This window comes from Acomys russatus, chromosome 4, assembly GCF_903995435.1.
Source record: "Acomys russatus chromosome 4, mAcoRus1.1, whole genome shotgun sequence".
Taxonomy (NCBI): Eukaryota; Metazoa; Chordata; class Mammalia; order Rodentia; family Muridae; genus Acomys; species Acomys russatus.
In genome coordinates, this window is record NC_067140.1 from 58,228,130 (window position 1) to 58,256,101 (window position 27,972).

Below are 27,972 nucleotides of genomic sequence, written 5' to 3' on the forward strand. Positions count from 1 at the left end.
GTCTACAAAGTGAGTCTAGGACAGCCAAGGCTATACAGAGAGACCCTGTCTTGAAAAACCAAAAAAAAAAAAAAAAAAAAAAAAGAGCCGGGCGTCGTGGTGCACGCCTTTAATCCCAGCACTCGGGAGGCAGAGGCAGGCGGATCGCTGTGAGTTCGAGGCCAGCCTGGTCTACAAAGTGAGTCCAGGATGGCCAAGGCTACACAGAGAAACCCTGTCTTGAAAAAAAAAGAAAAAGAAAAACAAAAAAAAAAAAAAAAAAAAAAGACTCCCATGTCTGCTTCCCACCCAGGCTCTGGCTCTTGGCTGGACTGGAGGGAGTGAATCTTAGCTCGGACCAGTCGCTGTAATGCGGGATCAAGGTTGTTGGTGAGTGTGAGAGAAACAGCCTTCTCCAGAGACAGCTTCAGAGAAGCAGCTTGTTTAATTGGGGGAAAACAGAGGCTATTTAAACCTTTGGGGAGTGGGTGTAGGTTTTGGGTTAAGTGTACAGCATTGCCTGGGCCAAGGTGCTGGGAATGCCTTATTTGCATGAAGAGGAATTCCAGGTGCTGCTGGACATGACCTTATAAGGAGACAGGAAGTTTAACTTGTAACCTGCCTGCCAGGCTACATGACCACCTCAAGGAAAGCAGAGGTAAGGGTTAGGCTACATATACCCAGACATGCAGGCCCAGGGCGGGGAGGGAGCAGTCCTACTCCTGTTGGTCTCAAGAGGAGATTTCTGGGGTTTGTACATGCCTCAGCCTCACTCTCTCACTCTTGCTCTGGGCCAGCTGCCCTGGTTGCACTGCTCAATGGCACCACATTTATTGAGCATTTACTATGTGCCAGGCACTGGGAATACAGCAGCAAAGAACATGAAGAGCTACATGTGGCACATAGGCCTGCAACATCATCTAATTGGGAAGCAGCTGGTTTTGTTTGTTTTGTTTATTATTATTTTTTCTTTTTAAAAGATTTATTAGCCGGGCATGGTGGCGCATACCTTTAATCCCAGCACTCGGGAGGCAGAGGCAGGCGGATCGCTGTGAGTTCGAGGCCAGCCTGGTCTACGAAGTGAGTCCAGGGTGGCCAAGGCTACACAGAGAAACCCTGTCTCGAAACACACACACACACACACACACACACACACAAAAAAAGATTTATTAATTTATTATGTACACAGTGCTCTGCCTGCATGTAAACCTGCTGGCCAGAAGAGGGCATCAGATCATATTATAGATGGTTGTGAGCCACCGTGTGGTTGCTGGGAATTGAACTCAGGACCTCTGGAAGAGCGGCCAGTCAGGGACTTCTGCAAACCTAACATTTGGCTTTAATGTGAAGGAGGAGAAGCCAGCCATGCGAAATGTGGAAAGAGCACTCCAGGAAGAAGTAGTAGTGACTCTAAAGCTCCTAGTGGGGAAAAAAGGTAGCCTCAGCAATGGAAGGAGTAAGGGAGCGAGGCAGGAGGAGAACAGAGGGAAGGAGACAGAAAGGGAATGAAAAGGAGAAGAGGGAGAAAAAGACGAACAAGCGAGGAGATCGGCATGTCTGAACAAGGTAGGGCCGTCTGTGCCAGGGTTTATTGACTGAAAAAAAGTTGAACTTTTGTTTTGGGACAGGGTCACATATAACCCAGGCTGGCTCCAAACTTACTATGTAGTTAAGGATGACTTCGACCTTCTGATCCTTCTGGCTCCATCTTCTGAATGCTGGGATTACAGGTATATGCCACCATGACATTTATGTGGTTTGGGGATTGAACTCAAAGCCTTGTGCATGCTGGGCAAGCACTCTGCCAACTAAGCCATATCCCCAGGCAAAGAAGCTGACTTTTTTTTTCGTAAAAAATAAGAAGTTATTGAAGAGAGTTTGCCTGGCTAGGTGTGGTGGCACACACCTTTAATCCCAGCACTCGGGAGGGGAGGCAGAGGCAGGCAGATTGCTCTGAGTTCAAGGTCAGCCTGGTCTACAAAGCGAGTCCAGGACAGCCAAGGCTATAAAGAAAAACCCTGTCTCGAAAAATAAAAACAAAAGAAAACAAAGAGTTCACCTGGAAGGAAGCAATGCTTTTTGGTATTTATTTATTCAGACAGTGTCTTGATATGTAGCTCACACTGGCTTCAAACTTGGGATCTTTTGGCTCGTGCATCAAGAGTGCTAAGATACAGGGCCTGGATCACTACACCCTGTATAAATCACATTTTAAAGCAAGCTGTTGTGTGGGGGATGGATTATGGAGAAAGATATGAAGATGGGACACCAGCTGGGAAGTCTCAAAACAGATTCAGGTAGTAGTAATAATTTCTCAATTTTAGCAAGGAGATCAGAGCTCCCAACCTTGGTGACAAATGGAATTCAGGGGTTCAGAGAGGGCAAGCAATGAAGGAAAGCCCCCAGGGTTTGACTCCGGCATCTCAGGGAGTGTCACCATCTTTCAATCTCCTAAGGCATAAATTTCTCCTCCTTGGACCTTCAATGAAACAGATCAGTGGGATGGATATATCAAGCGAGCACTTAAGGAATTTAGATCACTCAACTATCCAAACCTTCAGGGAAGGCAAGCAGGACAGAGAGCCAAGGGACATCTGATGCTGTGGTCTGGAGACCTAAGTCGGCCTTCCTGAGGCTGCTTCCACCATGTACTACACTGCTTTGTTTTCCTCAGCTAAACGTTTCCTCAACCTCTAAACGTTAACCACATCTAACACATGTGCGGCAACTAGACTGCACTTTGACTGAAAACTAGCTAACATGGGTACCACAGTCTAGTCAACCTGATACATAAAATTAACCATTCAAGTCACTAAGTCCTACTGCCTTTGATCTTTTTGTTTGTTTGTTTGTTTTGTTTTTCGAGACAGGGTTTCTCTGTGTAGCCTTGGGCTGTCCTGGACTCACTTTGTAGACCAGGCTGGCCTCGAACTCACAGCGATCCGCCTGCCTCTGCCTCCCGAGTGCTGGGATTAAAGGCGAGCGACACCACGCCCGGTTACTGCCTTTGATCTTTAAATAGTTTTCAGACTGGTTCCTTCTTCATTGTCACTGGCTTAATTTAGGCTTGGATTCTTCTCACTGAATTAATTCACTCAAGTTGGGGTTTGCATAGCTCAGTGGTACTGTAAGGCTTGCATAGGCTCTTGGTTTTATCCCTAGCACAGGCAATTAATTATACTTACGTATTAGGCACTTTGCCAAATGTTGCAGATAAAAATTGTTAATGACTGTGCCCTCAGGGACATGTATTCCAGCTCGTTGGTGCTGTCTCTCGTGCTTACTTTCAGTCCACCTTCATCCATGGATGCTGTTTTTATAGATTGTGGCTTCTCACTTTAAAGATGCTGTATAAGCCGGGCGCGGTGGCGCACGCCTTAATCCCAGCACTCGGGAGGCAGAGGCAGGCGGGTCGCTGTGAGTTCGAGGCCAGCCTGGTCTACAAAGCGAGTCCAGGACGGCCAAGGCTAACACAGAGAGACCTTGTCTGGAAAAACCAAAAAAAAAAAAAAAAAAAAAAAGCTGTATAACATTTTTTGAAAGATCACCTTATGAAATGTTTATTTGTGGACCAAACATACAAAATAAATGGAAACTATTAAGAGAATGGCTGATCACTATCTTTTAAGACTTTACTATTAGTATATTGGGCTATTAATTTAACCAACAATATATCTAAACCATCTAAACCTTTTTGTTTGGTTGGGGTTTTTTTTTTTTTTTTTTTTTTTTTTTTGAGACAGGGTTTCTGTGCGTAGCCTTGGCTGTCCTGGACTCGCTTTGTAGACCAGGCTGGCCTCGAACTCACAGCGATCCTCCTGCCTCTGCCTCCCGAGTGCTGGGATTAAAGGCGTGCGACACCACACCAGCTAGTCTCTTAATGTCCCCAGTGGCAAGGGAAATTTTTTTTTTTTTTTTTTGCTCCTTTTAGGTTGTTTATCATCAGTTTACCAGTTCTATTGCACTCTGTCAGGTGAGGACCACAAGCCTTCTGTCTAGCCGAAATGCACCGGAGCATGTCACTGGCTTCTAAAACTTCATCAGTGCCTACAGCAGGCAAGAAAATTGCAACCTCCACCGTCGTTAATGCTGCCTTTTAACATGTAACCTCATAATGCTTTTTCTGTTGCAGCCATCGCACTGTGTCGAAATCTGTTTACATAACTATTTTGCTACCGGTTTGAGACAAACTAGAGCATACGCCTAACACAGATCACGGAATTCCGAAATGTTTTCGCCAAAGAATCACCGTGCCTGCCTCCGGGGGCTCACGGGAAGAGAAAACCTTGGGAATTAGGTGTGGACTTCGATTTAGGGGCCAGAATACTAGGAGGATGCCGTAGGACCGCCCTGACCGCTCCCTCCGCCCCGCGTGTCTGCTCGTCCGCCAGCTCCCAGCCTACTAATGATGGGCGACGCCCGCAGCCAAGCGAGCACCGCCCGACTCACGCGTGCGCACTTCCTTCTCCTACCCGGGGCCGCGTCTCCTCGCTTAGTGTCGCCCCGCCCCGCCCCGCCTCGCCCTGCCCCGCCCCGCCGCGCGCGTCGCCCGAGGGGGGTGGAGCCTGGGCTGGGCGCCTAGTCAGCCACAGTCCCAGCCTGCCCCGCGCGGGCCAACGAGAGCCACCCCAGTGACTCACCTCTGCCGCGCTAACTCTTCGCAGGTCTTCCCTTCACACACACACACACGCTCACCACCGCCCCCCACCCTCTCCCCCTCAGTTCGAGATGGCGGCGGCGGCAGCGGCGGCGGGGGACTCAGATTCCTGGGGTGAGCAGAAGTTCCGGCCCGAGTGCGGGCTGTGGCGGCCCCTTTGGCTCCCACGCGTGTACTAACGCGACTCGCTCTCTTCCGTAGACGCGGACACGTTCTCTGTGGAGGACCCGGTGCGGAAGGTCGCGGGCGGCGGCACGGCCGGCGGCGACCGCTGGGAAGGCGAGGACGAGGACGAGGACGTGAAGGTAGGTGCGGGCCGGGGCTCCGGGCTACGCGGGCGGGCGGGCGGGCGCGGGCTGCGGGCGGACTCGGGGCCCCCGGGGCGCCGCCCGGGCCTGCGGGCCGTGGGTCCCGTGTGAGCGTCGGGCCGGCGGGGCGCTGGTCCCGTCGGCTGGCCGGCCATGTGGGCAGCAGGCGGCGGCTCGCCCGGCGGCAGGACTCGGCCGAGGGCGGGCTTGGCCCGGGCTCCGGCCCTTTGCTGAGGGTCCCCTCTCAGGCCTGGAGCCTAACTGGCGGCGAGAAGTGACAGCAGCAGTCGGGGTCGGCCCACGTGCTGGCTGCGCAGCCCCGAACCTCCCACCGGAACGGGGCCGAGCGCATTGGGAACTCGGCTTCAGTGTTTGTCCCATATGGGAAGTCGGGAGCCCCCGTCTCTGCCTTAGATTCTAGCTGAGGTCTCCCGGTGTCAGGAACTTGCGAGGGACCCTGAAGGCCGGTAGCTCGTTCCAGCGGTGAAATGCAGGACTGACTACCTTGGATTTTCTAAGCTAGGACGGGAACAGTGGAACAACTTTTAGCTCTTCCCTTCCCCCACCCTGTGGTAAGAAGGATGAACCGAGCGCTGAGGCACCCAGCGGGTTGGTGGACAGAAACCTGGGACAAAACTGAACTGTGGGGGAAAAAATGGAGAGTTAACACTTCTTCATCTACACTGGGACAGGCCTAGAAAAATACCAAAGATTTGGTGTTTGTGGTAGACCAAGGGCCAATGGTTTTTTTTGTTTTGTTTTGTTTTGTTTTACTTTTGTCTTGTAAATTCGAGTCTCTATTCACGGGCTCCCGCGGGCTCATGTCACAGCCTAGATGTCATTATCTTCTCTGATCATTAGAAAAACAAAAAACCCCCGCACAAAAGTCTCACCTCCATAATTGTAAGACTTACTAGGGAAGTCTTCAAAGTCTTGTTATATTTGTGCAGACAAAGTTTTGTGTGAAATGGAAAACCTTTTTTTTTTCCTTTGATAAATCTGGTACCTTGTAAATTTTTCTGCTGGTGCTCAAATTTTTGAGCTAGGTAATCATTGTGAACTTAATAGTACTGTTTGGATTTTTCATCTTTTCTCTGAAGTTTGTTGAAGTGTATGTCCACCTTACCAGACAGCCTGATTTTGAGGAATGAAGTGAGCTTTGCATATATTGAAACTAATAATGGCAAAAAAAATTGACTGGCTACCTTCATGCTCTGGTTACCTGTTCTGTACACTTGGGAATGGTTTGTTACCAGCCTTTTGTTGCCACATCATAGCAGATTGTCAGTTTTGAAATCTCACTTTTCCTAGGTAGTGGAAGTGAAGACATTTTATGAAGTTAACACGGTTAAAAATAAGGAATGGGAGTCGGTTCAAAACAAAAATAAGAGGGTGAGGGGATGAGGTAAACTGGGAACAAGTTCCAGAAAGTTGTTTCAAATTGTCTATAACGATGCCATATGATATCTACCTGCGATTATGGAATCTAAATGGTGCTGATCCTGATGTTCGTAATTCTTACCGCCCACAGTGTTCTCACTTTCCTAATGCTGTGTGTGACCCTTTAACTTGTATTTAACATGTCATCGTGCTGTGGTGACCCCCCCCCCCACCATAAAATTATTTTTGTTGCTACTTTATAACTGTAATTTTGCTGTAATGAATCAAAATGTAAGTATCTGATATGCCAGATATCTGATTTGTGACCCACGTGAAAGACTTTTTTGAGATCCACCAGTTGAGAACCACTGTAAGTCTAAGTGTTAGAGCTAATTTTTTTCTTTGAGGCTTAGAAGTAAGGTACTATAAAGACCACGCTGTCCAGTCACTCCTCCAGTGCACACTTACTTTGTGTACGTAATCATTTTTTTTTTTCCCCTCTCGAGACAGGGTTTCTCTTGTGTAGCCTTAGCTGTCCTGTATTCACTTTGTAGTCCAGGCTGGCCTCGAATTCACAGCGATCCGCCTGCTTCTGCCTTCCTAGTGCTGGGATTAAAGGCATGAGCCACCATACCAGGCACCATAATCATTTCTTTTATATAATATTTGAAGTTGATGTTTCAGATTGGAGCTGATTTTGTCCTTCATGTTGTAGTGTTGAAATTTGGTTTATCTCTGTCTTCATGGTACAGTGTATAAAAATAGTTTTGACTCCTGGGTTTTAGAATCAGATAATGTTATTTTGGCATTTTCTAGATTTGTGGTCATAAGCAAGTTATACTTTCTTAATATGTAAATGGTCATAAGGAGACCTGCATTACGTAGTTACTTTGTTGTTTTTTGCTTGTTTTGCTTTGAGACAGTCTCCTTGTGTAGCTCTGATGGTGTAGAGCTCACTCTACAGACCAGGCCTGCCTTGAACCTCACAGGAATCTGCCTGGCTTTGCTTCATGAATGCTGAGATCCAACATCAGAGTTACTTTGTATTTTAAATAAGCATTAAGTAATGCTACAATAAATACGAACTTTCAGTGATGTTTTCCTTTTTTCATCCTAATGGAAATATTTAGGCTGGTAAAATCTAATATCTGTGGTTTGCATTATGCCACATTTTATCATTTCTTTTTCTTTCTTTTTTCCAAGACGGTTTCTCTTTGTAGATTTGGCTGTCCTAAACTCCCTTTGTAGACCAGGTTGGTCTTGAACTCACAGAGATCCGCCTACCTCAGCCTCCTAGGGTGGTGGGGTTACAGGTGTGTGTCATTACACCCTGCTTAAGTATTTTTATAGTGTTTATATATGAATTTTGTGTGATCATGATTATTGAATGAATTTTTGCCTTTCAGAGGTTTGCTAGACTTAAAATTTGTCACCTTGCAGAGCATAAGTTATACTACCAAACTTCTGAATTCTGTTGCTTTAGTGTTTAATCTCTTTGTGGTAGTATGCAAGCAAGGCTTAGTTTTCATGAAGTCAATTAATCATAGTTCTTAGACAATTCAATGTATGAAATTTTAAAATATACTTTTGTTTGGAGGGGTGGCAAGTGCCTGTGGTAGCACCACTGTGTGTGCTCTATAGAGTAAAATTCTACACCTGGCTTGTAGACCACTTGATATTCATGGAGGAAAAGGATAGACTTTTTCCCAGTAAAGAGGTGAGACTGCCAGTTGTGATGGTGCACGCCTTTAATCCCAGCACTTAGGGAGGCAGAGGCAGGCAGATTGCTGTGAATTTGAGGCCAGCCTGGCCTTCAAAGAGAGTTCCAAGACAGCCAGGGCTATTATACAGAGAAACCCTGTCTCAAAAAACAAAACAAAAAAACCAACCAACCAAGCGAACAACAACAAAAAAACCAGGTGAGAACTAGTGGCTACAGAGATGGCTCTGTGATAAGAGCAGTGGTCTCTTCCTGAAGGCCATGATCAAATTCCTAGCACGCCCTGTCACCACTCCCTGTAGCTTTAGCTCCAAGGCGCCCAGCATCTGGCATCTCTGTCTTTGTATAAGATAGGTAGATACTTTTTTAAAGTGAGACCAAAGGAGCATGGGTACATATCCGGTGTATTTAATTTAATTAGACCTTTTCTTACTATCCTGACATGCAGAGGTAGTGGGAAGAATGGTTTACTTTGTGTATATGACTACAGTGATAGCACAACTTTAAAAGCATTTTATTGGATTCCCTATGTTCCAATTGAACAGGTTACAACTTAGGTTTATTCAAAAGGTGTACAGATTTTTAGAGGAAACTTCTGGCTTCTTTCAGCTGTCTCGGGGCTTTCCGCTCCCCCCACCCCCTTTTTTTTTCTTCTTTATGTTTTGCTTTGTTTTTGTGTTTAATTGTTTTAGGCATGATTTCATGTGACCCCAGGCTTGTTTCTACCTTTGTGTGTAGCCAATTGAATTCTGTGACCTTGAATTCTAATCCCCCTGCTTTTATGAATTTGAGTACTGGGGTTTCCGGGCATGTGCAACTACTCCCATGTTGTGCCAACTTGGGGATAGAACCCAGGGTGAGCTGCCACCTGAGGTACATCTTCAGTCCTCAACCATGTGTTTTTCTAGCTGCACTGTAGAATTTATTGCACAAGAACTCAGAGAACTGGCCCAGGTGAAAACCAAGCATTAAGCATTTACTTACTCATTTACTTTAAGGATCTATCCAAATTAATAGTGTAAATCTGGAAGTAAGGACATTTTCAAATATTTTAGCACTTCTGAAGAACATGATCTATATTTTATTTTATTCATTTTGTTGTTGTTTTGTTTTTGTTTCTCTGTGTAGCCCTGGATGTCCAAGACTCGCTTTGTAGACTATATTGGCCTCGAACACACAGAGACCCGTCTGCCTCTGCTTCTCCCGCCCCCGTGCTGGGATTACAGGTGTGCACCACTGCACCTGGCTCTTTTGATTATTTCTTATATCTTATTTTTGGGCCAGGACCTCCAGTTTGGATCCTCCTGCTTAAGCATTCCAAATTCTTTGATTATACGTGCTTGCCACTTCGAGATCTATGTTTTAGAAAAAAAAAGTGTGATTACAGTAAGTGACCTTTGCCAGAAAATAGGTATCTTTTTTTGTTTTCTTTGAAACAGTTTATCTTGTAGCCCAGGATAGTGTCAAATGAACTGTGTGTGTGTGGGGGGGGGGGGGGTGGTGGTGGTGGTGGTGGTGGTGGAACAAAGCCCCTGGGCTGGGTGGTGCACACCTTTAATCCCAGCACTGGGGAGAGGCAGGTGGATGGCTGTGAGAACAGCCTGCTCTACAAAGTGAGTCTAGGACAGCCAAGGTTACACAGAGAAACCCTGGTTCAAGAAACCAATAGATAGATAGATAGATAGATAAACTGTGTACCTAGGGACGGCCTGGAACTATGATCTTTTGGCTTGGACTTCCCGAGTGCTGGGATTACTGGTATGCACTATTGTAGAGGCATGTTAATTCAGAACATGGCTGTTTTGGCAAAAGATCACATCCAAAGGTGATCTAGGTCTATGTGATCCTGCTGGAATATAATCCAGGAGACAAAGGCAAACATCTGAGTTCAAGGCCAGTCTGGTATAGAGCAAGTTTCAGGTAAAGAAAAGCTTTGGTCCAGTCGTGGTGGCCTTTAATCCCAAACAATCAAGGTAAGGTTAGTTTGTAGAAGGAAACATTCATGTTTGAAAATGATGTTAAATTGAGTGGCTGAAAAAGTGAAGAATCAGAGATGATATGCCCAACTCTCAAGAGAGAGAAAAGGTAAACTACTTGAGGCAGTTTTACACTTAAAAAGAAAGAAGGAAAGAGGTTTGAGGCCAAGTAGAGCAATCCTAGGCCGATAGAGAAGCCAGATTAAATAAGTCAGCCAGGTGTGTAAAAGTTACTTTTACATACTACATGCCTGGTTTATGTAGTCCCAGTAATCAAACTCAAGATGTCTTGACACTACCAACTGAACTATATCCCCAGCCCTGTTTTGTTTAGGAGGTGGGAAGGGCAGTCTGTTTGTATATAGTAGGCTGGACTCGAACTCTCAAGCTTCTCCTGCCTCAGCCTTTTTAAAGCCTCAGCTGGAATTACAAGTGCATTAGCACTATGCTTGGCTAAAAATTTGTATCTTGATGAGAGTTGTGTGTGTATTTTTTTTTTCTTTCTCGAAACAAGGTTTCTCTGTGTAGCCTTGGCTGTCCTAGACTTGCTTTGTAGATCCGCCTGCCTTTGCCTCCCAAGTGCTGGGATTAAAGGCATGTGCCACCATGCCTGGCTGAGTATATATTTTTTTTAACTTACTGAAAATTACAAACATAAGTAGTTTAATAAGCTCTTCATGGAACACCTTTCTCTGCTCAACTGAATGACAAGAGTTATCATCCTTTTTTTTTTTTTTTAATTGAGATAGTCTTAGTCTGTGGCCCAGGCTAGTCTTATAACTAACTCATGGCAATCCTCTTGCCTTAGCCTCCCAAGTGCTAGGATTGTAGGAGTGAAGGAGCCATCTGGCCTTCAACCAAATTACTGTGAAGAAAATCCCAATTATTTCAGTACTGTAATGATTTTTGTGAAATAGCAAGTTTTGACTTAGAAAGCTTTGTTTTTGTGTGTGGGCACACATGCCACATTTTATGTATAGCAATCAGAAGATCACTTTGGAATTTGTTATCTCAAGAAGTATGTTTCTTATTGAAAAGTATTAAACAGTATTTATTTATTGTGTTTGTTGTACTGGGCCATTGCAAATAAGTTACTTGTTTAGTTTTGGTATTGGGGTTTTAAAGATTAATTTTATATGTATGTTTTATCTGCATGTGTATATGTGCACTGTGCGTGGTGCTCATGGAGGTCAACACATGCTATGGAGCTGGAGTTAACAGTTGTGAGTCAGGCCCTCTATGAGATCGACACGTGCTCTAAACCATTGAGCCGTCGCTCCAGCTCCAGCTCCAGCCTCAGCTTATTTATTTATCTATTTAGTCTGAGACAGGGTTTCTCTGTATAAGCCCTGGCTGTTCTAGAACTGGATTTGTTGACCAGACTGGCCTCTGCCTTTCCAGCACTGGGATTAAAGGTGTGTGCCACCACTCCTAGCCAGCTTTTTTATCTTGATCTTGCTTAACCAGGAATTTAAAGTAATTTAAAGTAGAATTGATTGGTAATCACTCTGAATTTGAGACAGGTAGACATTGAAATGGAACAAAACTGGATTAAATGGAGTAGAATTTACTGAAACAATTAACTTTGGTTTAAGAAAGATGGGGGGGTGGGATGAAGGGAGGGTGGAACTGGGAGGTGAGGAGGGATGGGGCTATGGTCAGTAAAGAAAGTAAATAAATAAAAATTTTATAAAGGTAGAACCTTTAGCTTTCTTTTAAAAACTGAATTTTTATAAGAAGGCTAACCCTGTCAGTTCTGAGGCCGTGTAAGAGCAGAAATTACATAATTTAGAGACTACTAAGAAGTTGGTTTTTCAGAAAGAAATTATGTTGTATCTTGTGGGATTGGGGATATAGCTCATTTGGTAGAATCTTTGTCTAGGATACAGGAAGCTCTGGGTTCTATTTCCAGCATTACATAAATTAGGCGTGTTAGTGGGGCCCTCTTACAATCTCAGTACGCGGGAGGATAAATTCAGGGTAATCTACTCAGTGTTTGAGGCTTCTCTGCCTTATATTCAGAAAGAATTTTTGCTGCATCTAAACCAATTTAGGGAAAAAAGAAGTATATGTTAGCTTCTGGGCTTTTGGTATGGGGCAAAGCAGTTTCAACTGCTCTTTTGAAGCTTTCCCATTTCATAATCTATAAATATGCCTTGCTGCAGTTGAAAAACATTCCCGCCTTCAGTATGTTCTCTCATTGCATGTGACACCTCACATTTTAGTATTATAAAAGTGGCAGAACCAGCCAACTGCCAGGTACAATATTAGAAAAATTTTGTTTTGTTTCTGTGTAATGGCTCTGGTTGTCCTGGAGCTCACCCTATAGACCAGGCTGACCTCAAATTCACATAGATCACCTGGCTCTGCCTCACAAGTGCTGGAATTAAAGGCATGTGCCACCACTGCCCAGCTCAATATTAGAAAATTTAAAAAATAATATTTAAAAGTTTTGTTTTGCTTTAGTACTTGGTTGTGTTTGGTTAGGAAATAGGTTTTGAACTTGAAAGCAGACACCTCAGAAATGAATCAAGGCCGGGTGTGGTGGCGCACGCCTTTAATCCCAGCACTAGGGAGGCAGAGGCAAGTGGATCACTGTGAGTTCGAGGCCAGCCTGGTCTACAAAGTGAGTCCAGGATGGCGAAGACTACACAGAGAAACCCTGTCTCGAAAAACCAAAAAAAAAAAAAAAAAAAAAAAAAAAAAAAGAAATGAATCAAATGATGTTGGGTGTACATTTGTAGGACATGAGTATTATGTACATGAGTAAATTATAAACAGCTTCTCTTCTAAAGAAGCTGGCCATTCTAGAAAGGCAACCTGAATGTTTTTGTTGCAGTCTCATAGTTCAGGCTGGCCTAGAACGCCACAGGTACCAGAGGATGACCATGAACTCCCGATCCTCCTGTCTCTGCTCTCCAAGTGGTGGAATTACAGGCGTAAACCACAAGGATACCTGAATCACATTCCTCAAGGGTTTCACGTTTGTTTCAGTAATGGACATTGAATCCAGGACCTCATGCATCCTGTGCAAGTGCTGTATCAGTTGAGCGATATCCCCAGCTTCTGGGAAACGTATTTTTAAAAGGATATTAATAGGTTGTATCTTGAACCACTTAGGTCTTATTTGAAGTGATGTCTTGGAACACTTTTGACATTTTATCTGAAAAACTTGGCAGCATTTACAAAGTCCTCATGTTTACAGAACAATCTGCCCAGTCTTGCTATAGCAGTTGTGGTAGACATTATATACTCTACATTTACTTTTCAGGAACTGCTAATTTCATAACTAAGGAACCAAAATTTTAAAAATTTCTGTGGAAAGCTGCCAAGCCCTTTCCAATAATGCCAGCTATTTGTGTGTGCGCCCTCCCCCTCCCCCCTCCTGAATGCTGGAAATAAAGGCAAGCACCACCACGCCCAGCTTTGCTCTCTTAAGAGAATTGATATGTCACTCGGGAGGCAGAGGCAGGCGGATCGCTGTGAGTTTGAGGCCAGCCTGGTCTACAAAGTGAGTCCAGGATGGCCAAGGCTACACAGAGAAACCCTGTCTCAAAAAACAAAACAAAACAAAAAAGAGAGAGAGAGAGAAAGAGAGAATTGATATGAAAGTTTTTTTTTTTTTTTTTAGCAATTTCAGGGCAGGTTTTTTGTGCATATATGAGGGTAAAAGACATGCCTTGCTTTTCATGGTCTTTGTGCATTGAGGCAGGTGTCAGGACTATGCCTAGAATTTATTTACAGGAACAGCTTCTTCTGTTCCTAATATCTATTCTGGCCTCTTGTGATAGCACATGACATAGATCCCAGCATTCTGGAGGTGGAAGTAAGAGGATCATGACTTTAAGGCTAGCCTAAGCTACACAGTAAGACCCCACTGCAAATAAAGCCCCGCCCCCTCCAAGCCAGAATCTGTGATGAGATGGAGAATTTTTAGGTAGCCTCCTGTTTGCTTGGATAGGAGCTGGGTTTGTCTTGTGTTGTGGGAAACCAGAGAGTGATAGGGACAGGACATAGTGATGATGTGGATGAACTACTAAGGGGGTGCTTCTCTGTGTTGGTGGATTCATCAAGGTGGTGTTTTTTACGGTACCAAACAGAAGCTTGAAGATCAGTATCTTTAAGTTTTTAAGCAAAATAAAATCTACTGTAGGCAACTAATATCTGGACATATTTTACATATTAGCATGTACCTTTGTTTTTTTTTAAACGAGATTCCCAACATTTAGGGAGCTTGCTCTAGTACTAATTGAAAGAGCAGATCTTAGAGGGTCTTAGAGGAGGGACTGGTTTTTACTTACTTTATATTCCATGACTCAGGGAAGTTATGTTCTGTGTCACTGGTTCATTCAGAGCAAGTCCCCGTAGTGTTTCTTACTGAGATAACATGTTGGCTATATCTGGGCCAGTTTTCTTTTTCTGTAAAATGAGATGCTGCCTACTTTTAGGAGTGTTATGAGGATTAACTTTAATGTTCCAACATGGAAAAACTCCTAGCATAACTGTGAGTGCAAAGTAAATAAATGCTCAATATGTGCTATTACTGCTGTTATCTCAGTTTTAAATCTGCACTTCCTAGAAATACACATGGCCCTCCTATCTGAAGCACCATCTAAGCAGCAGCATGTTAAAGACTCTGGAGTAAGTGATAGTTAACTCTTTTTAGCTCTTCGGTTCCTTTTGTACTACAGTTTTGATGTAAGAAGTAAGGTACAATAATAAGATAATACAAACATTTGATTTGTAATTTTTTGTTGTTGCTGTTTTGTTTGTTTGTTTTTATTTTGTTTTTTATGTTTTGTTTTGTTTTTTTGTTTTTCAAGACAGGGTTTCTCTGTGTAGCCTTGGCTGTCCTGGACTTGCTTTGTGTAGACCAGGCTGGTCTTGAACTCACAACGATCCACCTGCCTCTGCCTCCCACAGTGCTGTAACAGGCATGCATCACCAAGCCCGGTTTGAATGCTGGATGTACACATTTGTCTTAATTGATGTTTAGTGTATATGCCTGGATTGATTTAGATCTGTGATCTGTAGTGCTATAAAGCTAGAAGCTTGTATTTGTGTCATAGTTGTGGCATATTAGTCAGTCTTTGCCTCTTCTATTAGCATTGGGGCTTCCTGCTTTGCACCTTCCTTCTGGCTCATCTTTAAATGACGTGTCATACTGTACTTGGTGGTGGCTGAGACTGTTCTACCTATAAAGCTCAGTTTAAATTGAGGGCTGTCTACATGCTTATTAAATTGGAATCTTCATAATTCTATAGTCTTTAGGAATTGTGTTTGATAATAGGTTTATATGATTAGCCAGGCGGTGGTGGTGCACGCCTTTAATCCCAGCACTTGGAAGGCAGAGGCAGGCGGATCGCTGTAAGTTCGAGGCCAGCCTGGTCTACAAAGTTAGTCCAGGACAGCCAAGGCTACACAGAGAAACCTTGTCTCAAAAAGCACCCCCCCCCCAAAAAAAAGGTTTATATGATTGAGTTAGGCATAGAAAAAGTAGGGTGTAGGTCTACTTCAGAGTACTTTACCCAACTTAAGGATCCGGAGCCTTAAAGGTCTAATTCTTGACTCATCTTTAATACTTTAAAGTATTATGTAATTTGATTCATAAACTGTGGTTGTGTTGTAAACAATACAGCTTGAAACAGTGACCACTCTCAGTTTGACTAGAGTGGAATACTTGGTCTATTTGATAGACTAAAAACTGTTAAATAATGTGGTAGTATACACATGCCTGCAATCCCAGAATGCTGCAGTAAGGGAAGGCAAGAAGATCATGCGTTCAATGCCATTCTGGGCCACATAGGTAAGACACTGTCCAGAACTAAAAATAAGACAGCAACTGATTTTAAGGCTTATACATTTTAGCTTGGTTATCTTTTGTTTTAATTGGTGTGCTTTTTATTGCATTAGATAAGTGGATATAAATGCTTATATGGAAAAACAAACATGCTAGGGAAACATTAAAAATCCTGAAAGGAGGAACAACTCCTAGCAGACGTTAAACATACTATAAAACTTCTGTAATGAAAGCAGCGTGGTACTAAGTGGGGTGTTAGTTACATCTATACCTGTTTACTGAGGAGATAGAGGGAGGAGGATCACTACAAATTTTAGGCTAGCCTAGCCTATATGGCAGGTTACAGGAAGGCCAGGGCTGTATAGTGAGACCCTGTCTCAAAACATACAAAAAGCCTCCTGATAAATGAAGAGGTAATGGGTAGCTACACTAATGGGTAGCATAAGTTAGGAAGTCAGAAATAGACCTTATGTTCAAATTTTTAGTATTTAATAACAGTAGGGCAGACTTTTTCATAACTGATGCTGGGCAGCTTGCTAATTGATAAAACTATGAAATTAGATCTGTGGTTTCTTTACTCTAGATAAATCAGGGATGCAAATTTAAAAAATGAAACAATATACATTCTAGAAGAAAGCATGCAAACTCTTTGTTGTGAGATTTTCTGACAGTGCAAACCCAGAGGTAGCAATAGCCGATGACTCCTAGATTTTACTGTATTCAGGGGACAATTTCATTAAGAGAAGAACAAAGCAAAGGTGCCTAGTATCTCTGTTCCTGCTCACTAGTGTGCTGGAGATTGAGGTAGTACAATTAGAAGGATTAGTCACACTGGAGTGGGGGCCTGTGTGTCTTTGATCCCATCACTTAGAGGCAGAAGCAGGTGGATCCGTGAGCTGAAGGTCAGCCTAGTGTGTATAGTGCAACCCTGTTTCAGAAGCTGTTCTCAGGTGATATGGTGCAGGTTGTACAGTATATCCTTAGCCAGAACACTGGGGGCCAGAAATATTTCCAGTTTATGATTTTATTCTTTCAGATTATGAGGTGTATATGTATGTGTGTAATGATAGGTCTCAGGTGGGACCCAAGTAAGCGTTAGATTCTTTTGTTTTAGATATACCTTATACATATAGCTGAAAAATAATTTTATACACTTTTTTTTGTTTTTGTTTGTTTTCAAGACAGCGTTTCTCTGTGTTATCTTGGCTGCCCTGGACTCGCTTTGTAGACCAGGCTGGCCTTGAACTCATAGCAATTAGCCTGCCTCTGCCTCCCAAGTGCTGGGATTACACGTGTGTGCCACCACTGCCCCGCTTTATACACTGTTTTTAATGTTTTTTTCTGTTTTAACCAATGATCTTTCAATGGGTCAGAATTGGAATTTTCAGTTGTTATTATTTTTATTTTTTTTGGTAGTACTGGGGAATTGAGCCTAGGGTCTTGTACAGACTAGGCAGGCATTTTACCATTGAGCCATATTCCCTAGCCCTCTATTTTCTCACCTAATTTTGAAACAGGATTTCACTAAGTTGCCCAAACTGGCCTTAAACTCACTTTGTAGAGGTAGGCCTTGAACATCGGTCTGCCTCCCAAGTAGCTGGGATTACACTCAGCCTTGTGGCACTGGGCTCAATTTTGAAACATTGCAGATTTTTCGATTAGAAAACTGTAAAGAATTGATGATATATCTAACAGAAGTGGTAAAATTACTGTTCAAAGACTGGGTGTGGTGGCATGTATTCCTACCACTCTGGAAGTGGAGGCAGAAAGATCAGGAGTTCAAGGCCAGCCAGGGCTATGCTGGACTTCAACTATTAATGTTCAAAACCTAGTAACATAAATATATATATTATAGAGCTTGATTGGGGCAAGGGAAACCTACTTAGAAAAGCAACATGAGAGCTTACAGAATACTAGGAACAAACCAAAAGAGAAGCCTGTGAAACTTCTTACACTCCTGAAATACAAAAGTAGACTTGGAAAATGGGAAGATAAACCCTTAGCTATGGCCTTACTGCTATAAAGACTGATACCAAAAGAACAAGTTTTTCTATAAGATTAGGTTAACCATAGAGATCACATGAAAAAGAAAAGTATGAAATTACTAATGGAGGTTTTTGTCTTCAGGATAACTGGGATGATGATGATGATGAAAATAAAGAGGAAGCAGAAGTAAAACCAGGTGAGCCATTGGTACTCTTTCATTGTTTTAACCTAAATATATCTATTTATTTTTTTCTTTTACCTGCTCTTCCTCTCAATCAGATTATATACTTGTTAGCTTTCTGCTTGACTGCTGGATCTTGTAGGGAGAAAAAGAGGAGAGGAGATGGTATTATTTGAACAATCTTATCCAAAGGAAGTATCAGGGAGATACTTGGATCTTTGGGGATCAGATTTGAAAGGAAAAGGAAGAGCATCAGCACTTCCTCATTTTCAGAATATCACCATATGACTGGAAAAGTAGGGAAGGTTCATGACTGCCTTAGCTATAGACTAGAAAGTATTCAATATAATTGTAAATAAAATATTTCTTTCAGAAGTAAAAATTTCAGAAAAGAAAAAAATAGCAGAAAAGATAAAAGAGAAAGAACGGCAGCAGAAGAAAAGGCAAGAAGAGATTAAGAAGAGGGTAAGTTCTGTCAGTTTTCCTAAAATGCCTATAGAATTCATATTTTGTAGTTGTATAGTGTCTGAACTGGCTTTAAATAGTGCCTAGCAACTTGAAGGACTCTAAAGACAAAATGGACATACCATAAGATAGGAGAATCCTAGAACAGATTGGTGACTTTTGCAAAAATAGGATTCAAAAGTCTTTTTTTTTTTTTTTTTAAATAAAAAAAAAAAAAAATGTCTTTTTACATGGGTGCTCTATCTGCATGTACACATGCAGGCCAGAAGAGGGCATCAGATCCTAGTTTAGATGGTTGTGAGCCACCATGTGGTGTCTGGGAATGGAACTCAGGACCTCGAGACAAGCAAACAGTGCTCTTAATTGCTGAGCTGTCTCTCCACAGCCTCAGAAGTCTTATATATGAAAATACTTTAAGTTGCACATTCAGAACAGTTATATTATGCAGTGACTGCCCTTAAGTTTTTTTGCTTGCACTTATTTTTTCTTTCAGTGCTGGCATTGAATTCAAGGCTTCTTGCATGCAAGTGATCCATCCACCACTGAGCTGTATCCCCAGCCCACCTGCTGCTGTTTGTAGTCAGTTACACACAGTGAATGTACTGAGCAAGACATCAGAAGTCTCTGTTCCTGTGTCTTGAGTGGTTTTATTCTTGATTTGCAGCAGGATCCAGAAATATTGCAGTATCAATTCTTAATCATTTATTTTGTTTATTTGTTTGTTTGCTTTTTTGAGACAAGATTTCCCTGAGTAGCCCTGGCTGTCTATACTAATTTTGTAGACCAGGCTGGCCTCAGACTCAGGGATCTCCCTGTCCCTACCCTCGAAGTGCTGGGTGTGTACTACCATGCCCGGCTTTAATCTTTTTTAATAGGAAACATTTTCATAATTCAAACATAAAACAATTATTACAAAGCAATCCTAAGTCTTACTTATTCTTTCTATCCCAATGTAAACATTGTCCCTTATCTTTCCAAGGTTATCTTTATGTTTCTATATGTATTGTTTCCACATCTTTTTGAGACAGCTTTATAACCCAGGCCTTGAACTTGATTTCCCTGTTTCCACTTCTAAATAACTGAGATTACAGACCTACATCACTAACTGGCTTTCTTTTCTTGTATAGTTTCCACTTGCTTTTATGTACTCTATTGTAGAGATGTTTTCATATGTAACATGGAAATACCTTTAGTAATTTAATTTGGCTGGGAGAGTTCAAGACGGTTTTTCTGTGTAGCCTTGGCTGTCCTGGATTCACTTTGTAGACTAGGCTGGCCTTGAACTCACAGAGATAGCCTGCCTCTGCCTCCCTGAGTGCTGGGATTACAGGCATGCGGCATGTACCCCGCTACTTTCTGTTTAAAAAAAAAATCTTCGAGTATGAAAGTAGAGAAAATAACTAGTCATGGTGGTGCACTTCTATAATCCAAGTACTATTGGAAATCTGAATTAGAGGACTATAAAATTCAAGACTAGCCTGGCCTGTGTTGTGGGGCCCAGTGTTGTAAAGGCAATTGTGGTGGTGCCCACGCCTGCAGTCCTGGTGCCTGGGAAGCAGAAGCAGGAGGAGTGCTAACAGTTGTGTGCTAGCCTGGTCTTTGTCGCAAGTTCTAGTCCAGCCAGGGCTACATAACTATTATAATTAATACACATTTTACCTTTAAGCCCTGAAAGGAGATTTTTTTCACGATTGCATAAATACAACTTGATATTCTAGAAATTTATATATATTTCTAGATTTCAAGCTTAATGTATGTGTGTATAATACACACACACACACATTTATTCCAAGAAGTGTTTTAGATTTGTTCTGTTGAAGCAGGGAGCATGCATGTATCACACTTGGTTGTTAATGTGCTGGCTCCTGTAGTATTTTTTTCTTCCCCTTTCCTAGCTCCTTCTTCTTTGTTGATCCCTCCTACTGCCTCCTCTGTGCCAGTTCTCTTCCCCTTGTTCTACTGACAGCGTTAGAGACTCACCTGCTAGTTGTCTTATAGAGAGAGCATAATACTTTACCTATGTCTGATTACTGCTTCATAACTTCACTTAACTCTAAAATGCTGGTTATAAATAAAAATTTGCCTAGATTTAATCTTACGCTTGGAATCTTGGCATATGCATCATACTGCCTCACATCGGGAGTCGTGTTCTGCCTGCACTGTGTTTACTGATGCAATAGGTAACTGAGATGCGATGAAGACAAGCCTGGTTCCGTCATAAACTTATATTTTTCCTCACATTAGTTTTTTACTTACCTGTTATGGTATTATTGAGGATTATTTCTTAATTATTAAGAGACTTTTCATTTATGCTGGCTCTTGATTACTTTTGATAATGGTTTGTATTGGAAAGGGAAACTTAAGTTTGTTTTATCAGTGTAAAAAGAGATGTAGCAGTAAGTCACTGCTTGAGTTAGAAATGGTTGTGAGTCAACATGGGTGTGCTGGGACTTGAACCTCAGTCCTGTGGAAGAACACCTAGTACTTTTAACCACTGAGCATCTCTTCAGCCCCCATCTCAAGTTTCTTATTTTTAGAATTGCTTGATGAAAGAGAGGGGGCTACTCTCAGGATGTAAAGTGAATAAATAATAAGCTTTTTTTATAAAAAAAGCATGTAGAAATATTTAAGATGCTGATACATGTTTCTGTATTGTCCTAGAAGGGTTGTTTAGTGTCTGTGGCAGTATATGACAATGGCCTTTCATCTTGCTATAATCTCATCTACTCTTTAAAAAAAAAAAAAAGCCGGGCGTGGTGGCGCATGCCTTTAATCCCAGCACTCGGGAGGCAGAGGCAGGCGGATCGCTGTGAGTTCAAAGCCAGCCTGGTCTACAAAGTGAGTCCAGGATGGCCAAGGCTACACAGAAAAACCCTGTCTCGAAAAACCAAAAAAAAAAAAAAAAAAAAAAGATTTATTTGTGCTTTTTAATTTTTGTTTTTGTTTGGTTTCCTGAGACAGAGTTACTCTGTGTAGCCTTGACTATCTTGGACTCACTTTGTAGCCTAGGCTGGCCTTGAACTCACAGTGATCCACCTGCCTCTGCCTCCCAAGTGCTGGGATTAATGGGGTGTTCCACCACTGTCGAGCTTTATTTGTTCTATCTGCATGTATGCCATTATAAATGGTTATAAGCCACTATGTAGTTGCTGGGAATTGAACTCAGAACCTCTGGAAGAACAGACAGTGCTCTTAATCTCTAAGCCATCTCTCCAGCCCAACAATGGATGGGGAAATAAATAACCTTTACCTTTTTAGGTTCAAATCTGACCCCTGTTAGATGTTACTTCCTGTTACTATGGGCAAGTTGATTAACTTCTCTGTATTTGTTTTATCTGTACCATTGAACTAATATCTAAAGTGTTTATAAGAATGCTGAAATCCAGAAATCACTTTGTGCTTGTTTCTTCCCTCCCTCCCTCGCTCCCTCCCTCCCTACCCCCCTCTCGTTTTGTTTGTTTGAGACAGGGTTTCTCTGTGTAGCCTTGACTATCCTAGACTTGCTTTGTAAACCAGGCTGGCCATGAACTCACAGAGATCCACCTGTCTCTGCCTCCTGAGGGCTGAGATTAAAGGCGTGCACCACCACACCCGGCTTTGTGCTTGTTTCTTTATGTAAATGCTGACATAAAATTCATACGCTATGAAAATATACTGTATCCACCATAAGCCTGGCTTTTGTAAGTGAAATTCCTGTTTTGTGTTTTTGTTTTTTAGTTAGAAGAACCTGAAGAACCTAAAGTGCTAACACCTGAAGAGCAGTTAGCAGATAAACTTCGGCTAAAGAAATTACAGGAAGAGTCAGACCTTGAGTTAGCAAAAGAAACTTTTGGTAAGATAGTGGGTACAATGTTGAGCTACTCTAGATGAGAAATTCTGCCATCTTACTACTTGTGAAAGATCAAAAGCCATGTTTTAAAAAGACACATAGATTCTAATTGAAATTAGAACGAGTTTTAAGCTCTTGTTTTTATATTTGAGAAGTTTTCAGATTTTTGAGTAATTGTTTAGAGTATCATACGATTATTAAATATAAGGAATTGTTGTAACAGATACTTATAATCCTAACACTTGGGATGCTAAGACAGGAGCCTCAGAAGTGGAGGCCAGCTAGGGCTATATATAGCAAGACTGTGCCTCCCAAAGATATCAGTGGACCATTAAAGTGTACTCTTACCTAAAATTTATGAATGGATAGATTCTGCAGTCTGTAGCTGTGAAATAAAATGCCAAACTGTTTATGGGGTCATCCTGTTGCCATAAGTCTAGATAGGTCTTGAGCTTAGCACGTTGGTCCATTTAGAATATCTAGTTTTGGCTTTGCCTTCTCTTTAGGTTTGTTTCTTCTGTGATTTTTCTTAGCCTTTACAATACCCTCTGTGACAAAACATCAGACCAAAGACAAGCTGGGAGGAAAGAGTTTATCTTATAGCTTATATATTCCATCATCCAGGGCAGTCGGGGCAGGAAGCAAAGCAAAAGCAATGAATGGAGGATTGCTGCTTGCTAGCTTGTCCTTGTGGCTTGTTCATTCTGCCTTCTTAAAGAACCCAGGACCCAGGGGTGGCACTGCCCACAGTGAGCTGTGCTGTCCCACGTAAATCAGAAGCCAAGAAAATGCCGACCTGATGGCATTTTCTCAGTTGAGGTTCCCTCTAGGTTATGTCAAATTGACTTAGAACTAGCCAGTACATGTAAGAAAGGGTTTCTCTGTGTAATAAGCTGTCCTGGACTGGCTCTTTAGACCAGGCTGGCTTCAAACTCACAGAGATCTGTCTGCTGGGATTAAAGGCCCTGCTTCAGGTTTTAACACTGAGAGAAAACTGCTGGTTATTTTATAGGATCCCTATTTTTTATCCTTTCCCATCTTTGTAAAAAGTTTTGTCTTGTTTTGACATTCATTGTGCTTGTGTACCCTAGGATGCCTCTGGAAGTCAGGGAACAACGTGTGGAGTCGGCTCTCTCTTGCCATCTGGGTTCAGGCACTTGAATTTAGGCAGTCACACTTGGTGGCAAGTGTCTTTACCACCTAATCCTTTTTAATCTTTTTCTTGGGCAGATTTTTGAGAACATCCTTCTTTGGACAGCTAGTGAATTCTGTGGTCCCTTTTTTGGTATGGCTTTTGTTTTTGAGATAGGGTTTCTCTGTGTAGCCCTGGTTGGTCTAGAATTCACTGTGTAGACCAGAACTCAGAAGCTTGTCTCTGCTTCCTGAATGCTGGGATTAAAGGTGTTTTCTACCATGCCTGGCTGTCTTTTGTATTTTTACTGTTTTTCAAGTTTTTTTTTTTTTCCCCTTTCTTTCCTGAGACAGACAGGATTTCTCTGTGTAGCCTTGGCTGTCCTGGAATTCACAGATCTGCCTCTTTCTGCCTTCCTGGGTGCTGGGACCACTGTGCCAGGCATGTTTTGTTTGTTTGGTTTTGATTTTCTGAGACAAAGTTTCTCCTAGTAGTCTTGGCTGGCCTTAAACTCAGAGCTCTGCCTGCCTCTGATTCCCAAGTGCTGGGATTAAAGGTGAATGAGCCACCACTGCCTCTCAAGTATGTTTTTAGATGAATAAATAAATGCTAAGGTCTTTCTTTTTTTTCTTTAAACAAAGGAAATCTGTTAAATTGAAACAGGAATCAAATCACAAAACAAATCTCATGACAACAGAATTACGTGTTTTTAATTTTTAGTGCAGGGGTTTGAACTTGGGGCTTCACACGTTAGGCAAACACTACCTACCTGAGCTACATTCCCAGCCCATAGGTTTCATTAATTTATTGGTTGGTGGCTTTAGTTTTTTTTTGTCTTTTTGTTTTGTTTTTAATGTTTTTGGTGTTTTGAGGCAGGTTTTGCTAGGCCTTGAACTTTATTTTGAATTTAAAAGTCTCCTTCTGAATTCTGAGAACTCTAATAGGTCCAGGTTTTTAAAAAGCCCAGTAGTTAAAAAGGAAGTTTCATAGGGCTGGAGTGGTGGCTCCGTGTGTAAGAAGTCTGATGACAGCATGAGTTTATCCATATTGGTGGAAAGAGTTTGAAAGTTGTCCTTTGATTTCCACATGCAGGTCATGGTGTGTGTATGTACACACACACACTGATAATTCAACTTGGTTCATGAGCTTAAACATTTTTGTTATTATGGGGAAGGGCATGTGTGAAGGTCAGAAGACTGATTTGTACAGTCAGTTCTTCTCATCTTTACATGGTTCTTGGTAAGCTTTTACCCACTCACCCATTTCACTAGCCCCTCATTGATAAACTTAAAATGTTTGTATCTTTCTAATGTTTCAGGCCTTCTCTTACAGGTGTTAATAATACAGTTTATGGAATAGATGCTATGAACCCATCTTCAAGAGATGACTTCACAGAGTTTGGAAAGTTACTAAAAGATAAAATTACACAATATGAAAAATCACTATATTATGCCAGTTTTTTGGAAGCCTTAGTTCGAGATGTCTGTATTTCATGTAAGTGATTCTGATTTCTACCCCTTTTAATTCCAGGATTTAGGAGGCAGAGGCAGGCGGAGCTCTGTGAGTTCGAGGCCATCCTGGTCTACAAAGCAAGTACCAGGACAGCCAGGGCTACTCAGAGAAACTCTGTCTCAAAACTAAGTGGGGGAAAAAGACTACATGAACACCATACTTGGGGAAAGGGGTGTTGGGTTTTTTGTGGGTTTTTTTGTTTTTAAGTGTTTTAATGCTATGTAACAGACTTGAATGTTCTCCAATTTGAGCATTTGTGGTGAAGATGGCGGCAGGCTACTTTCATTGTTTTGTGGTAGCTTCCCAAAGAGACAAAGAGGCCACAAACACTGTTCTTTTGATCCAATTATCCCCTAAAGGAGTACAGAGTATCTATAGAAGGAAGGGACTCGGGGATCCTAGGGGCTTAGAGCTCAGTGTGACCCCCCGGGAGCTGTCCACTTTGCAAATGGAAGACTGAGATGCTGTCCAGGTTGCCCAGCTGAACTGGTTAGGATTGGTTGAAGATGGAGAAAAAGATCATGAATTAGGAGTTGTATTTTCTTTGAGGAATGATCAATCTAAGCAGAGGATTCTCAATGTGATTGATTTACCCACTGGTGGTTCTTCATTTCACATGTATTGTTTTTCTTTCCTTGGGGATTACTAACCAAACCCTAATATTTTCTGTAAAACTTTTGTTGTTTTAGTTTGTTTTTTTAATAAATAAAGGACATGTTGTCCGCTAAGTTGTTATAATTCCTGGACTAGAACATACCTGGGCAGAGGCTTGTCATGTGTGTTTGATTATTGCATGTTCATGTAGCTGCTGCTGGATGAACATAGAGGCGGTGCTCCAGGAGGCCGTGCTCTTCTGCCCTCTGTGTAGACTGAGGGAAGATGTTAAGAAGCAGTTTGAGCAGAGTCCACAGTTACAGTTCTTTATAGTCTTGAGTTCAGCATTGTGCTTTAGTGAGTTATAACGGAGCCTAGCCATAGACTGAACAGTTACCTGATTATGTATGAAGGAGAAATCATAAAGTTACCTAAGTTTATTGTTTCTGTTTTTTGAGACAGGGTTTCTCTGTGTAGCCCTGGTTGTCCTGGACTTACCTTGTAGTCCAGGCTGGCCTCGAACTCACAGCGATCCGCCTGCCTCTGCCTGCCAAGTAGTGGGATTAAAGGCGTGCACCACCATGCCTGGCCCCCAAGTTGGTTTTGGGTTTTTTTGTGTGTTTTTAAAGATTTTGTTTATTTTATGTATGAGTGCTCCATGTACATGTACGCCAGAAGAGGGCATCAGATTCTAGTACAGATGGTTGTGATCCACCACGGGTGTGCTGGGGACTGAACTCAGGACCTCTGGAAGAGCAGGCAGTGCTCTTATTCATTGAGCCATCTCTCCACCACCCAAGTTACCTAAGTTTAATACATACAAATGATTTTAATATGTTAGAAGGATACCCAATTTGACTATTTTTCAAAATGCTTAAAAATTGAAGTTAATACTATGTTTCTCTCTGTCTTTTAAAGTGGAAATTGATGACTTGAAAAAGATTACCAACTCATTGACTGTGCTTTGCAGTGAAAAACAGAAGCAAGAAAAGGTAAGTGCAAGCTGTGCCCACAAATGACTTACATTAGAGTGGAGTGTGGGCAGGCTTCTCTCCACATAGTAAGAGCCTATTTAAATTTAAGTTAGAACAGCAGCGTGGTGCCTGTTGCCTCCATTCACAGACATCATTCGTGGTTTTTTTTTTTTTTTTTTTTTTCTGAGACAAGCATTGCTGTAGGTTAGGCCTTTATAGAGGCTCTGGCATCTTTTCTTTCTCATTCATTCATTTGGTTTTTGAGACACAAGAGTTTTTCTGTGTAACCTTGGCTCTCCTAGACTCAACTTTGTAGACCAGGCTGGCTTTGAACTCCTAGCAGTCCACCTGCCTCTGCCTCCCAATGCTGGGATTAAAGGCATACGCCACTTGGTCATCTTTTCGAGGGCTTGCTATATGGCAGATGAAATGGCCCATAGCAGATGAAAGTTCATGAATTTAATTCTTTGTTCATTTTTAGCAAAGTAAAGCCAAAAAGAAGAAGAAAGGCGTGGTTCCTGGAGGAGGATTAAAGGCCACCATGAAAAACGATCTGGCAGATTATGGTGGATATGATGGAGGATATGTACAAGACTATGAAGACTTCATGTGACATTCTATCTTCTCCTGGTGTCTTCTTTCTGTTGCCCACAATCCCTTCAACATGTAGCACAACCTCCTTTCCTTTCAGTTCTGCCAAATGCTACAATCAGACGTGCAGTATCTTTCGTGCTGGTTATTTAACCCCTTGACACTCAGGTGCTAATGTGCAAATGAGGGAACTTGGATCTTGTTGCCAAGGGGTTAAAATTGGGAACCTCAGTTGCTACTAAATCATAGTTGAAAACAAAACAAAACAAACCTAATAATGTTGTCATTGTTGCTATCTGATTCCATAGCAGCAGTCACTAAATTGGAAACAAAGGTTGCAACATGACAAAAAGATTGTGTAGTATTTACCAGCACCATCCAGTAATACAGCCTTAACCATACCTCCTTGAACTACTTCATAACTTGTCAAGAAAAGCAGTTTGCAGCAAGGGCATGTGGGATGCACCTAGTATTAAAATTGCTTTGTCTTAAAATTGAGGTGAGGATATTAAAACATGTTGTGAAGAAGACTGCTTATCTCAGAGTGAAGATACTGTGGCTGAAGAAGTACTAGTTTGATACTTAAGATTTTAATGACCAAAACCCTCCATCTTTGAAGCTGAAGAAGGTAACCCTCTCCATTATTACAGTGCTCCACTGCAGTGGACGCTCCACTGCAGCGACTGCCTAGCTATTGACCAGCCAGTCTCTGTTGATGGAGGAGGACTTCAGAGGGGGGGGCGGGGGGAGCTCTGTTTCTATCTGCCTGATTCAAGTGTGAGAAACAAATCTTGTTCTTCTAAGCTACAATGGAAAAAACTTTTTAACAGGGTTTTGGCATTTCTTTTTCTTTATAAAACATGCTCAGCAAACTGCACCAGTTAACTA

At 42.2% G+C, this 27,972-nt stretch overlaps 1 protein-coding gene across 1 annotated transcript; it reads left to right on the forward strand.

Moving 5' to 3' along the window:
* Positions 1-4,685: 4,685 nt before the first annotated feature.
* Positions 4,686-27,733, forward strand: Eif3j (eukaryotic translation initiation factor 3 subunit J). The gene is made up of 8 exons (XM_051144515.1): positions 4,686-4,750; positions 4,838-4,941; positions 17,948-18,002; positions 18,361-18,452; positions 22,170-22,284; positions 24,746-24,907; positions 26,438-26,511; positions 26,975-27,733. Exons 1-8 carry the CDS (start codon positions 4,708-4,710, stop codon positions 27,104-27,106), a joined length of 777 nt encoding a protein of 258 aa, XP_051000472.1. The 5' UTR covers positions 4,686-4,707; the 3' UTR covers positions 27,107-27,733.
* The last annotated feature ends 239 nt before the right edge of the window (positions 27,734-27,972 follow it).

What these genes read in the sequence shown, in the direction of transcription:
- Eif3j (XM_051144515.1), top strand. Translation starts at nt 4,708, where the DNA reads ATGGCGGCGGCGGCAGCGGCGGCGGGGGACTCAGATTCCTGGG. An exon ending in ACGAGGACGAGGACGTGAAG is followed by an intron (nt 4,942 to 17,947) that starts GTAGGTGCGGGC and finishes TTTTGTCTTCAG; the next exon opens with GATAACTGGGATGATGATGA. An exon ending in AAAAACAGAAGCAAGAAAAG is followed by an intron (nt 26,512 to 26,974) that starts GTAAGTGCAAGC and finishes GTTCATTTTTAG; the next exon opens with CAAAGTAAAGCCAAAAAGAA.